At 41.7% G+C, this 12,830-nt stretch overlaps 1 protein-coding gene across 3 annotated transcripts in view; it reads left to right on the top strand.

Moving 5' to 3' along the window:
* LOC144790632 (uncharacterized) overlaps positions 1 to 12,162 on the top strand; it is a 490,677-nt gene extending 478,515 nt beyond the window's left edge. For 2 of the 3 annotated variants that reach the window (XM_078665360.1, XM_078665361.1), the window contains exons 16-17: positions 2,988 to 3,179; positions 11,229 to 12,162. In XM_078665360.1, coding sequence (XP_078521486.1) covers positions 2,988 to 3,179; positions 11,229 to 11,327 — 291 coding nt within the window. In that variant the 3' untranslated portion in view covers positions 11,328 to 12,162. The remainder of the gene's footprint in view (positions 1 to 2,987; positions 3,180 to 11,228) is intronic. The other variant, XM_078665362.1, reaches the window with a different exon arrangement.
* Positions 12,163 to 12,830: the final 668 nt, after the last annotated feature.

Here is a 12,830-nt window from a genome sequence, read left to right as displayed (position 1 = left end):
CAACTTTATTGCCTGCTATGCTAACTCTCTTGTCGACTAACTACACAGTACCAACATATCTGACACCTCCCTCAACTACTGGCCAGTTGACAAACCTCATTTTCAACCATGCACACATTCCCTTGTTGTCAGATCCTCACTGAAAATGCTCCATCCAGCAGAGATTTCGAACTTCTGAGCATCGTTCCATCAACTGCAACACCTTCTGCAGTGAGGGAGGATAAGTCATAGTGAAGTGAGACACACAATTGTACATACATACACATGTAGAGCAACAGGAGAGAACTCTGGGCAGTTCCTATCTTTAAGTCGAGAGGTGCTTTGTTTGCAAGAAAGCACGAAAACACCACTGAAAACCAAAATCTGCTACCGCAAATGTCTAATCCTATCCTTAAAAACTTTGCTAAAAAAAAAAATAGCAAAATGCTTTGTCATTTTTCTAGTTTGGCATTTATATCATGGTGCTAATCCTAAACTTAGAAATTCTGCTAAAAACAGACATAAAATCTCTCGAAACGGCAAAAATTGAGACACCCAGCAGAAAAAAGATATAAAAATATTAGTATCCAGCTACAGAAAGTGATGTACGCAACTAGAAAATAGCCGACTAGACAAAGATTACTATTTTTCCCGATGTAAACAGGAGGCCATGTCCAGCAACCCTAACATAAAGGTTATGACGAAGCTAACCCTAACAAAATGATCAGTGCAATTGAAGGAAAAGATGAGAATCAAAATGCACTAACTTCTGAGTAACAGAATAACGCAGTGACGGAGACTATTTCAAAATGTAAATATCTATAAAAGTATTCTTACCACAGGTAATCCACAAATATTTGAACAACCAAAATATGATATACATTGATAATTAAATGCTGCATTCAGATACAAGGATGAATCTGGAACTTTACAGCAAAGCAACCAGAAAGCAATTGACAGATACCTACCAGTGCAGTCACTTATGAACACCCATCTGCAAATATTATACAAGTATAAGGAGCAAAATGCACCATGCCATGGACTACACGAAGACAGAAATATCCAGGATTTCATCCAGATTAACTGTACACACACATTAAATTGTATAATTGCCTCGTATTAAATTGTCCCTTGTCACCATCAAGGGCTGACTATATTTATGCTGTTTCTGGCGAAGATAATCAAAAGCGTCTTTTTGCCAGTCTAACTCTTGGAATAGCCTCCATCTTCAACAGAAGGGTGTGACAGTAATACCCAAAAACTGCATACTTCATGCAGTAAACAGCAGAGACAAAGATCTTTGGCGTGCAATAATATTATGCCGATGCGTGCCTACAGAGGGTCACATCAGACAGTAAGCATTTGTGAATTTCTGACTGCAAGGCATGAGGTGAGTCAAAGATGCCCCCAAATCACGTTACATGCTACTTCACCCTCCTAGGCATACCATACCATATAAGGCAAGCAGAATGGTTCTTCTGTGACATAAGTGATGTCAGGCTCCATTGATTGCACACACACATGGCCCCAAGAAGCCCCAATGGTGGACTTTTGGTCACTGTAAAGACCATATCTAACTCATCATACAGATGGCCTGTGATGCTGAACTATGCTTCCCTGCACGCTCTAAATGCTTCCTGAATTGATTGTATGAATCATCTATGCCAGACAATAGCATAACTTCAGACAGAGTGTAATAATCAAGACCACAGCACCTCTACACCAAATCCTAACCAATATTGGCTCCCTTCCAATCTGAACAAGAGGTCCGTTTTTCCCTTAATAGGATATGCCCACACTTGGGTCCCAGGCTTACTATGCCAATGGAAACAAGTTGCACTCGACTTACGAGCCTGATTCAGGGTGACACCTGCCTCTGTTTCTTGTCTTCCTGTTCGCGGAGGACCTGGTCTGGCAGTTCAGGCTGGACTGATCCCACTGGAGTAGGGTCAAGACTGATTTACAAATGGCTGAATCCAAGCTGAGGTGGGATGGTGTGCGAAATAACGATGGACTAGGATGCGACCCAGAGTAATTACCATTGGCTTAGATTAATTCAAACATCCCAGAAATCACTTTTTTGCATACTTCAGTGTGATGGCCCAAGTGGGTCGGGTATGCCCAAACGTGCTTCCTGTGCACATTGTGCCACTGGAACCAAGCAATAGTAGAATGATGAGCCCTAATAGAAGTGAAAATGGGCTTGGGTTTCTTCTGTTCTGGTTCAGGGAGGACCTGGCCTGGCAGTTTGGGCTGAACTTTTCCATTTGGAGCAGGGTAATGACAGATTTTCATATGTCTAGGTCCAAACTCAGGTGGCATGGTGGGCAAAAGAACGATGGGTTGAATATTAAAAGTGTTCCTCCATCATCTTTTGTGTGTTAATGTCTTTCTCCATTCTTCAGCTGATTTGGCGGGCTTCAGTTCCAGGTATGAAAATATACTGACCCTTCCCTTAAATTCCCTATATTTTCAACTTGCAGAAACATTTTTGATACACAGAGTGATTCTGACATTTATATGCAATTTTTATGTGCATTTGTAAAGTGCACTATCATCTGTGAGTGTGGTGTGCCTAGCACAGCCTATGGTAGATGTAAGATAGTGCCCATCCTGATCCGGGTCTTTGTATGCTTAGGATGTGCGTGAGTGGAAGTCCTGCAGAGTGGAGGTGCCTGGGTGGTTGGAGGAAGGAAATACGGCTGTTCAAGCCGTTGGGGCCTAAGTTGTATAGTGCCTTGAATATGTGTGTGAGTGTGTGGCTCTAATACTCTATCTCCCTAAAGATAAAACACTGACTCCCAAACTTTTCCCCATACTAAAATAATTTCTAGAATAAGGAAAAGTTTGGGAAACTTTATATGCACCGCTTTGAGCCATACCAAGGTAAACACAAGATTTTGTTATATGAGCAAATACATATTGGACTTGGATTTAAACCTCCAAAACAGTGTTAGCACTTGTATACCTGATATGCTTGCTAATGAGATGTGTTTTATTTTTTTTAGGTCCCTCATTATTCTCAACATATACAGCGCCCTATCTGGCTGGGCCAAGTGAAAAGCATATTGCAGAACACCAAGAACAATTTTTTTATGTTCTTGAAGGAACCTCAGTCTAATAGCCGTTGCTACAATACAGTGGGAAAACTTGTTCGAGAAATACGGCTGATGTTCATGAACTTCAAATCTTTTAACACAGTATGTATCCTCTCAAGATAAGCGACCTCATTCTCCTAGTTCTGTTTTCCGACCAAGAGGGATTTTATGTGACCTCCTCTCCTGATCCCCTCTGGTCAGGCTATCTTCACTCTCCTTTATACCCTTATCTTTAAAGTAAACTTGGACATTGGTAACCACATGGTATATTGTAGTAATCACGCTGAGCGAAGGTAGATTAAAGTAGGTTTATTGTAAATGGTTACACGTCAGACAGGACTTCGCAGCCAGCTTCCCAGCCATCTTCAACCGCCCACAGTGCTTTAAAACAATACATCCCCAATGGTAATGCTACCTGGCAACACTAGAATCTCTGGGAGAGAATGGACAGGAGAAGCTCAATACATTCTACTCCCAGCAGTAAGCATAAACAGTACATAGTCTCCTTCCTCTTTAACAGCAACAACAAACACCAAAATACAATACACAACATTCTACACATGTTTACACACAATACCTACTGGCGATGACTCTGGTCCTGGAGCTTCTTCAAACGAAAACCCCTCTGGAGTCACCCATATCTTCACTTTTGCAAATACCTTATCTTTCCTGATTACCCCTCCTCTTTACAGTAACAATTCTGCCAACATTCCACCATTTTCCTCCTTCAACTTTGATAGCATTGGCCCAACCTTTATCACTGTAGTTGGAGCACCAAACTTGTCCAAGGCTTTATTCACATGGACAGGTGACGTAACCTGCACCAAATCCCCCACACTCACCGGAACGGTTTTGACTTCTTTTCTTTTGATCAAACCAAAACTTTTGTTTAGTTTGAGATTTTAACACATTACCTTTTGCAATGTCCATAAGACTCACTGCATCAGACTCTGACTTGATCCACTCATTCATCTATCCTGGTTTAAAACGTGTGTTGGCTCTCGTGCCCCTCAATAATTCAAAAGGAGAAATCTTGGTCATGGAGTGAGGAGTAGTTCTATAAAACCACAACATGCTGTCCAAAGACTTTCCCACATCATGTTTGCCCGATTTTGCCCACCTGACACACTCACCCACCACTCTGTTCATTCGCTCAACAAGGCCATTCGTATGTGGGTGATAAAGGGAACTCTTCAATTGCTTAATGTTGCAAGAATCAAGAAACTATTTAACCTCACCACTCAAAAATTGTGTACCATTGTGTGAAACCAGTACCTCAGGGAATCCCTCTCTCATGTAAACCTCCTTGAAAAACAACGCTCGGCTAGATGCACTAGGTGCCTTGACCATCTTGATTTCTGACCACTTGGATGCATATCCAGCAGCACAAAAATATAGCGATATCCTCCAGGTAAGGACGCAAAAGGACCCATAACATCTAAACCAACCTCTACTCATGGCTCGAAGGACATCCAATGGGAAGTAGGGGCGGTGGCCACTTTCAAACGTGTTTACCGCACCACACACTACACAATTCTCCACTACTTCGCTGATCTCAGCATCCTTACTAGGCCACTAAAATGTCTCACGGATAAAACGCTTGGTGAGAGTTGCGCCCAAGTGACCTTCATGAGATTTGTTGATAATAATTCTTCTAATACTGTGAGGAGGAATACGTTTATCCGGGCACAGCAAAAGCTCATCCTCTAAGGATATTTCCATCTCAACCTTCCAATAAGGTTGTAGAAGAGAAGATAAAACCTTCTCCCTGGGCCAACCGCTTCTGATTAATTCGCAAACTTGCTGTAAAACCACATCATCCCTTAAGGCACTGATCCAATTCTCCTCCGAGCCAAGACTAAGTTGTGGTATCGCCAGAGCAGCTATGAAACAACACTCAGAGTCTTCTTCACATAGTTCATGAAAATTCCTGACCATCACTTTCATCACTTCTCAAAAGAAAGCGGGACAAAAAATCAGCCCGAAAGTTCCTACCAACAGAGATATGAATCACATCAAATTGATATTGCATTAAACGAGAAACCATTCTCAATATCCTAGGTGTACAACACTTGTTAGCACCTGTGCCAAGGATATTGACCAATGGTTTGTGATCTGTTCGCAGCAGAAAATGTCTGCCCCATACATAGTGGTGACATTTTCCACTACCCACAGCCAAGCCAAAAGCTCCCTTTCAATGACAGAATACTGCAATTCAGCATCCTTAAGAACTCTTGAAGCAAACGCTACAGTGCTCTCTTCGTTTCGTATTTTTTTTTGTCAAAACTGCACCCAATCCAACTTGGCTTGCATCAACAGTTATAAAACATGGAAAATCACAGTCATAAGGTTTGAGAGCCTCACTCTCACTCAAACACAACTTGACTTGCTGGAAGGCAGAAGCACACTCACTGGACCACTCAAATTATACCCCTTTTTTGAGAAGATTGCTAATAGGGCATACAATGGTGGCAAAATCTGGAATAAAGCGTGAGTAATACTAGAAGAGTCTTAACAGTGTCTTTTATCCCATCTTGTCAACAGGTGTGGTAGCATCAACAATAGCATCTAAAAATCCTTTCCTAGGTCTAATGCCCTGTTCACATAACAACTTACATTTTTCCGTCTTAGGCACAACACCATACTTCTCAAAAATATCCAAGACGCTGCACAAAATAGTATCATGTGACTGAACATCCTTGGTGTAAACCAAAACATCTTCTTGAAAGACTAACACACCTTCCACAGCCCCTTACAAATTCTGCATTACTCTCAATACAGAGGCGGCAGATGCCAAACTGACCAGCATCTGTTTGTACTGAAAGGTTCCTAAAGGGGAAACAAATGCTGTAAGAGCACGCTAATCAGGATGTAATTCAATCTGATGATCAGCGCTAGCGAAATCTATCTTTGAGAAATATTTGGATCCTCTGACACACGCAAACAAGTCGCAAATCTTGGGTAGAGGATGTGAATCCACCCAGATTTCTTTATTCGGTGACCTCAAGTCAACGCACACAAGCAATTTTCCACACCGCTTGCGTGCTACCACCAAGGGAGACAACCACAAAGACGAGTCAGTGGGTTCAATGGTCCCCTTATCACACAAGGATCTGAGCTCTTGGTCCAGGTCTTCTCTCAAACTAAACAGGACACCTCTTAGTTTGTGTTTTACAGGTGAAGCACCATAGTTCACAATAATTTTGTGTTTGAAACCACGTATTTTCCCTAAACCTTCACCAAAAACTGAGGGAAACTAATTCTTTCACTTGCACTCTACCTCATCACAACCAACCACTAAAACTTGCTCCTTGGTACCTGGTCTTAGAACCATACCGGACAACCCTTGATGAAACCAGCCTAAAGTATTCAAACCTTTGAGAGCAACATAAACTTTAGATTTGATCCTCCTTCCTCTGAACATGAGTACATCCTCAATGTATCCAAGAAGTTCAATTCTATGCCCTTCATAGGAAACTGGAGAACTGTCTGGTGGCATAAGTACTCTATCACCCCAACTTTCCTCGAACGGCTTCTGAGTAATCATCGTAATCCTGGCACCAGAATCAACAAACAAATTAATGACTTTACCCCCAACAGTCACTTCAAAATTAGGATCAACACATTTTGATGGATCACCCTCAATAGGTTCAGTTCCTTCAGGCACTGTGTCCACTTGAACATCTGTCCCATTCGAAACGACTTCTGAGTCAGATTCATAATCAGATTCCACCACACACGCCACTACTTTCTTTTGAATTTTTTTCTTTAGACACACTATGGCAAAATGTCCAGTGTTCCTGCAATAATTGCACACCACATTAGCTGCATAACATCTTCCCCCTTTTGGGTGTGGAGGATTACCACAACAAAAGCATATTGCTTTTAAACATCTTACTGTGAACTTGACTCTTACCTTTAACATTAGCAGACATTCCACTGCGAAAATCTTTTTGTTTCAGCTTTCGACTTCCAACAACATTTACGGGTTCATGAACAAGAACTTAATCATCCAACTCTTTCAATGAAATTTGAGAAATGTCAATACTTTTTGCCACTTTGATTGTTTTTTCTAGTGATGGATTTCCCATAGATGACCATTTTTGTCTGATTTGTTTGTCTCTACATTGGCAAACAAACTGATCTCTGATGAGTTGATCAGTGAACATCTCAAATTGACTAACTGATGCTAACCTACATAACACTGATATATAGGCATCAACATCTTCTCCATCACCCTATTTTCTTTTTAAAAATGTATGTCTAAGGACCATGAGACTAGGTGTTTGTCAAATCTAGTCTTATGTTTTGTAATAATGTCTTGGTATTTATCTATTTTGTCACCAGCCTGGTGTGTCAGTTCAGGTAAATGTTTACATATAGACCTCCCCTGAAAACCCAAAGAATTTAATAATAAACATTTCTTTCGTTCAGCACTAAATCTCAAAGTGCCTATGGCCCCAAGATAGGTTTCAAATGCGACGAACCATACCTCCCACCTAACAGTTGATTCGCCAGGATTGTCTCAAAATGAGGGAGGAGGTGTAACAGCTTGCATGGTTCACATAGCACCAAGAAAAAACTATAACTAGTAGCAAAAACAGATCCTCTAAAATTATAACATCCTTGCAGTATGAATACAAGACTTATAAGAGGACAAACATGAGTAATGTTGCTAAGTATTGCACTGTGGTAGAGAATAAGTGTGCGAATCACTGACCAGCACGGGAGAGAAAACAAGAATGCACAAAACTGTGCTAGAAATCACTGTGATCCTCTTGCTTGCTAAAATGGTGTGCGAATTACCATGATGTGTTTTCTCACTCAGTACACCATTTAACGAAATTGCAGAACGTGATTCGTTCATGATAAGAACAATGGTGTGCGAATCACTGTGATCCGCCTACTCAGAGCGAGTAGTATCAGGGCTTGAAGAGAAGACCCAGGAGCTGGGTGTCGTCATACACGAGTACAAAACAATGGGGTGCGAATCACTGTGATCCGCCTAGTCAAAGGCTTCCACGTCAAAGATTGCAGAGAAAATACAACAGCTGTTTGCCATCACAAGGGAATTAGTTGCTAGGATCCCTCAACCCTAAAAACACTGTGGCAGACTCAGGCGCACGGACCAGGCAAGACATGGAGGACTTCACATTAAAGAAAGACGTTGCGTGTGCCATCAGACGCACTGACCAGGCAAGACGTTTTATAGAAGAGTGCGTGTATAAATGATCTCATCTGACTGCCGTGAGGTGTGCCTCGTGATACCAGTGTGGGTCCGCAGCGCACCCCAAAATACAGGACGGCAGGAACAACACCATGAAAATGGAGAATTAAACTGCTAAACTTGTATCTTCACTGGCAAACAGGCACAGCGCTGGAGGATAGTGAAGGAAATCGCCGGTGTAATAACAGGTACCGTCCCAATTTACGTCCTGCTTAGTGCCACAGCTGATTTGAGAAATCCAACGCACCGCGTAGCACAGCAGTAACGAGAGTGAGAAAACAGCTTTCCAGGTAGATAGAAGTCTCATAGGGACCTGGACCGGGAAGTTAGTAAAAAGTAGACGGCTTGAAGGTTGCTGCACGCTTCGGGTTCAAGGTGCAGCCGTGTCGCCAAATCGTTGCCATATTTTGTAGTAATCACGCCGAGCGAAGGTAGATTGAAGTAGGTTTATTGTAAACAGCTACACGGCAGACCGGACTTCGCAGCCAGCTTTCCATCCAGCTCTTACCCCCCAAAACTGCTTTTAACCAATATATTCCTCAACAGTAAGGCTACCTGGCAACACTAGAATATTCAGGAGATAATGGACAGAGGAAGCCCAATGCATTCTACTCTCAGCACTAAGCATAGACCCTACATATGTGTTTAATCCACTCACCCCATTCCTCTCTGAGCTGCAAAGTAGCAACTTGCTGTGGAACCCCTAACTTTAATAACACTTCTGTTTATGCGAAGTCCTTTATAATGTACAGTGAACTCTTGACCTGGTGGCCAAATGTCCTAGTGTATGTTTTGTGTTGCCTGTCCTTTTCTGTGTACTGTGCACTAATAGTTTGATGTTGGGTCACTTTGATTGCCTTTATTGAGGCACCTCTTGCCCATTTCTGTGTCAGTAACTTCATCGCTCAAACTATTGTCAAGGCTATCCAAGTTCTCTCCTTTTTCTATCTGTGTGCTGTTCAGTAACTATGTAGTAGTTATTAACCCTGGGCAAAGCACTACGCTACGCTCGCGTAGTTTGCAAATTTTGCGCTACTTTGCCCTACGCGAATTGCACGTAGCACAGTGCAAACACGCGTAGCGCAATGGTAATTTTTTTGCTTGCTCGCGGCCCTCAACGTCAAATTGGCCACCGCGAGCAAGCAAAATGACATCCCGGCGAGACTTTTTCCTTGCTCGTGATCAACAACATAAAGTTGCTGCTCGCGAGCGTGGTAAATAAACCTCCTAGCAAGATTCTCAACGTGCGGAGGTCAGGTTTCTCATTGCGAGTGGTCGCGTATGCTCGCAACCACTCGCAATGAGAAACTACCAGTCCGCGTTGAGAAAGCTGCCGCTCGAGTAAAAATCTACTCGAGCGGCAGAAAACGACAGCTTGCACTGTGCAAGATGCCGTTTTCAATGATTACACGGTCCGGACAAGCATCCGGCACTGTGCAATCATTGCGAACAGAGTACTACGCAGTTTGCGTAGTGCTACACGTATCTCGCATAGTGCAAAGTGTACTTCATGTAGCTACGCGTAGCGCTACTTCGCAAACTACGCCCAGGGTTAGTAGTTATGCCAATTGTCGGTCCTAAGCCTGCCTTGTCCTTTTTGTTCGCTGTGCCGTATCCCTATTGTCTTGATGCCCTCTATTTGTCTTTACTTTCTGTCTTTCCTTGACACTGTGTGTGTTGTACAGTAACCCCACTCCTGCCTATGGTGTGTGTCAGTCCTTTATCTCTCCTTACCTCCTCGTTGCAGCTCAGTAACGGTGGTTCAATTGAGGTTTAATCAGTGCTTAATTTGGGCCGGTGGTTTATGGTACTCAGCACTGGCCCTCATTCATCAACACCAGCGCTTGAGCACCAGTTAAGGTCACATTCATTTTTGGTAGGCACAGGGATATTATATGATTTTCCCTGAATCACAGGATGTTGAGCGACGCCCAGACTCGAACCTGGTTCTCCAGCTGCAGAGTCGGCAGCTCTGGCCATTAGCTACATCCTCTCCACACTTGTAGGGTTTGTTGGTTCTGTGGTAGGCAGCGCTAACCGTAGAAATGGGGGGGTTGAAGCTGCCTCCTGGTGAGAGCCCCGGCCCTTTATTTTTTACAAATTAACAGCTGGATGGGTTAATAGTAATAATTGGCTTTAGAGTCCTGTGAACATTATAATTCTTCTCTCAATAGTTTCATTCAGGCTGCTTTGCTACTATCATTTTCAACATTATTTAGTTGCTTATGATTAAATCATCCAAAAGAAAGCCAACCAGCCTTCTTCTGACCTCAGTAGGTCCTAACACCTGAGTTCTAGAGACTCAGCTCTATTGATTTGGGCTTTTGTGCTAGTTAAACTGTGGTGAATCTGGGCTTCCCCTGCCCTCCTGGAACTAAGGGGTGGGTTGTGCCCGAGGCCCATGCTGTGTGTCCAACCTTCGACTCCATTTTCCTTTCTGTGCACCCCAGGATTCTATGATCAATGCTCATTCTAGCGTATATTATTTTTTCCATGGATGGAGGCACAGCCTTTGCCTACTATGTCTCAAATGTTATATTCCGGAATTAGTTTATTTTTTACCCTGACCTTGGATTCTCCGTAACTAATAATGTTGTCTCGTTAGGTTTATAAAAAAAATCACAGGATTTTATCGCTGTAACTTTTGTGAAATCCTATGAAAAATATAGCATGCTTCCTGCAATTTACAAGTTTTTTTAATGCAGGAAAACAAGGTCTTCGAATTAGATTTTGTGCTTATACTCACACAAAATGATTTTTACAGACAAAATGATTTTTAGCAGTATATGGAAGAAGTTTGCAAAAGCAATATGTAAAAACATGTAAAATGCAAAATGAGAACGTTAGCACCGTTGTGCTAGTGAGATTATACTTTCATATAACCTGTTAGTTTAAAATATTGATTTTCCTTCTTTTCTTTACAGGACCAAAATATTTTGGAGATTGGAGAGAAGCTAAACAAGGTGTTTGAGGAATGTTTTAAAAGAGTGTTTAGTATTCAAAGCAAGCCTGGATCACCTTGAGCAGGTCTTCAATTTAGAAAGGTCTATTCTCACTCCACCAATGTCTGCCTTACTCTGGATTGAACAAAAAAAATGTCTTGGCAACTAAGAAATCTTGCATATAATTTTCATATTGACAAAGTTGTTCCTCTATTTGGTGTACTTTTATGAATCTTCACACTTTTTCTCTCTCAAGATGACACTGTTACTGATTGTTTGGGAACTTAAATCTAGTATTTATTGAGTCTCATGAGTGGTAGTTTTCACCAGCCCTCTAGCCGTACAGAGACTCTACACACATGCGCCATACACCTGTCTCAGTAGCAGCACTATGCCATCCTCCCAATGAAGCTGTCCTGTAAATGTCTCGTTTTTCATATTGCACTTTATAACAACATTTGCCTAGCTTCTAAGGGCTCTAGTATTTAATGCATTAATTAATCTAGGACATGAAGATGAAGTAATTGTCCCAAAGTCAATAAATCTAGGGCCCAGAGTCAACAAAATAACCACTAGACCAAATCTCCATCCAAATTCATTCACTTTCTTTGCTCACATGCAGAACATGTGAACCATTCTTTCATTTCATTTGGAACAAGGAAACAGGTCATTGTCATAGGAACACAAATCAATGAAATCTCTTCGGGAACGTGTATGGAGTTACAGTTTTATACTTTTTTATTCATTGTATATATTTTTTTAAACTATTTTAAATTGATACTATTCCATTTTGTGATACCAAATAGATAATCAATGGGAAAGAGTTCTATATAGCACAATTATCATAGTATAATAGGTTGGATTGAATATCAGTCATGTCGAGTGAATATTCAAACAATAAAGTAATTTGTACTCTGAATGGTGCATCAGTTATTTTGTTCTGAAAACAGAGGAGGCACAGTGTGAGTATAATTTGCACCTTTCCGCCCTTGGGAGACATATATAATTGATCCTCCCTTGAGAGACATGAATTGGGCATCACACATTCCCACCTTGCAAAGTAGCAGCAGTCGATGGCCAAGGAACTGAAAATGCCAGCCTTGTTTATGTCACACATCGCACCATTCCTGAATTTTCCTTGTCAGATAGGGAACTTCATATTACTCTTTGATCGGCTGACACTAGGGCTTTCAGAGGGTATCAAGGACAAACCAACATTGATTAGAAGGATGCCGTTGCAATGCACAAACAGGCTGTACTGTTTATGGAAGGGAATCACATCTAGTACAGACAGAGAATATAAGTCTCCATCATCTTTCATGTCTGTGTACTCTCCATGGTATGATCTCATCATCTGCAAGTTTAGTATCCAAAGCCATGCATGTCAAAAACTTTGACTGGATGTATCAATTCTTGTCACCCATAGTGAGTGTGCTCTCTTTGGCTTCCATCTATAAGAGTTGCTTAAACAAGACAAGGTTGTTCATTCCATTCTTTGCTAATTTATGTAACTAGAACCTGCAATGGCATAGTATCCATACTTATTCACTCATTAACCTCTCTCACTGAAGACTCCCCTCTTCT

Source organism: Lissotriton helveticus, chromosome 11, assembly GCF_964261635.1.
Source record: "Lissotriton helveticus chromosome 11, aLisHel1.1, whole genome shotgun sequence".
Taxonomy (NCBI): Eukaryota; Metazoa; Chordata; class Amphibia; order Caudata; family Salamandridae; genus Lissotriton; species Lissotriton helveticus.
The sequence above is the reverse complement of the archived record's forward strand: the minus strand, read 5'-3'. Positions and strand labels throughout refer to the sequence as shown.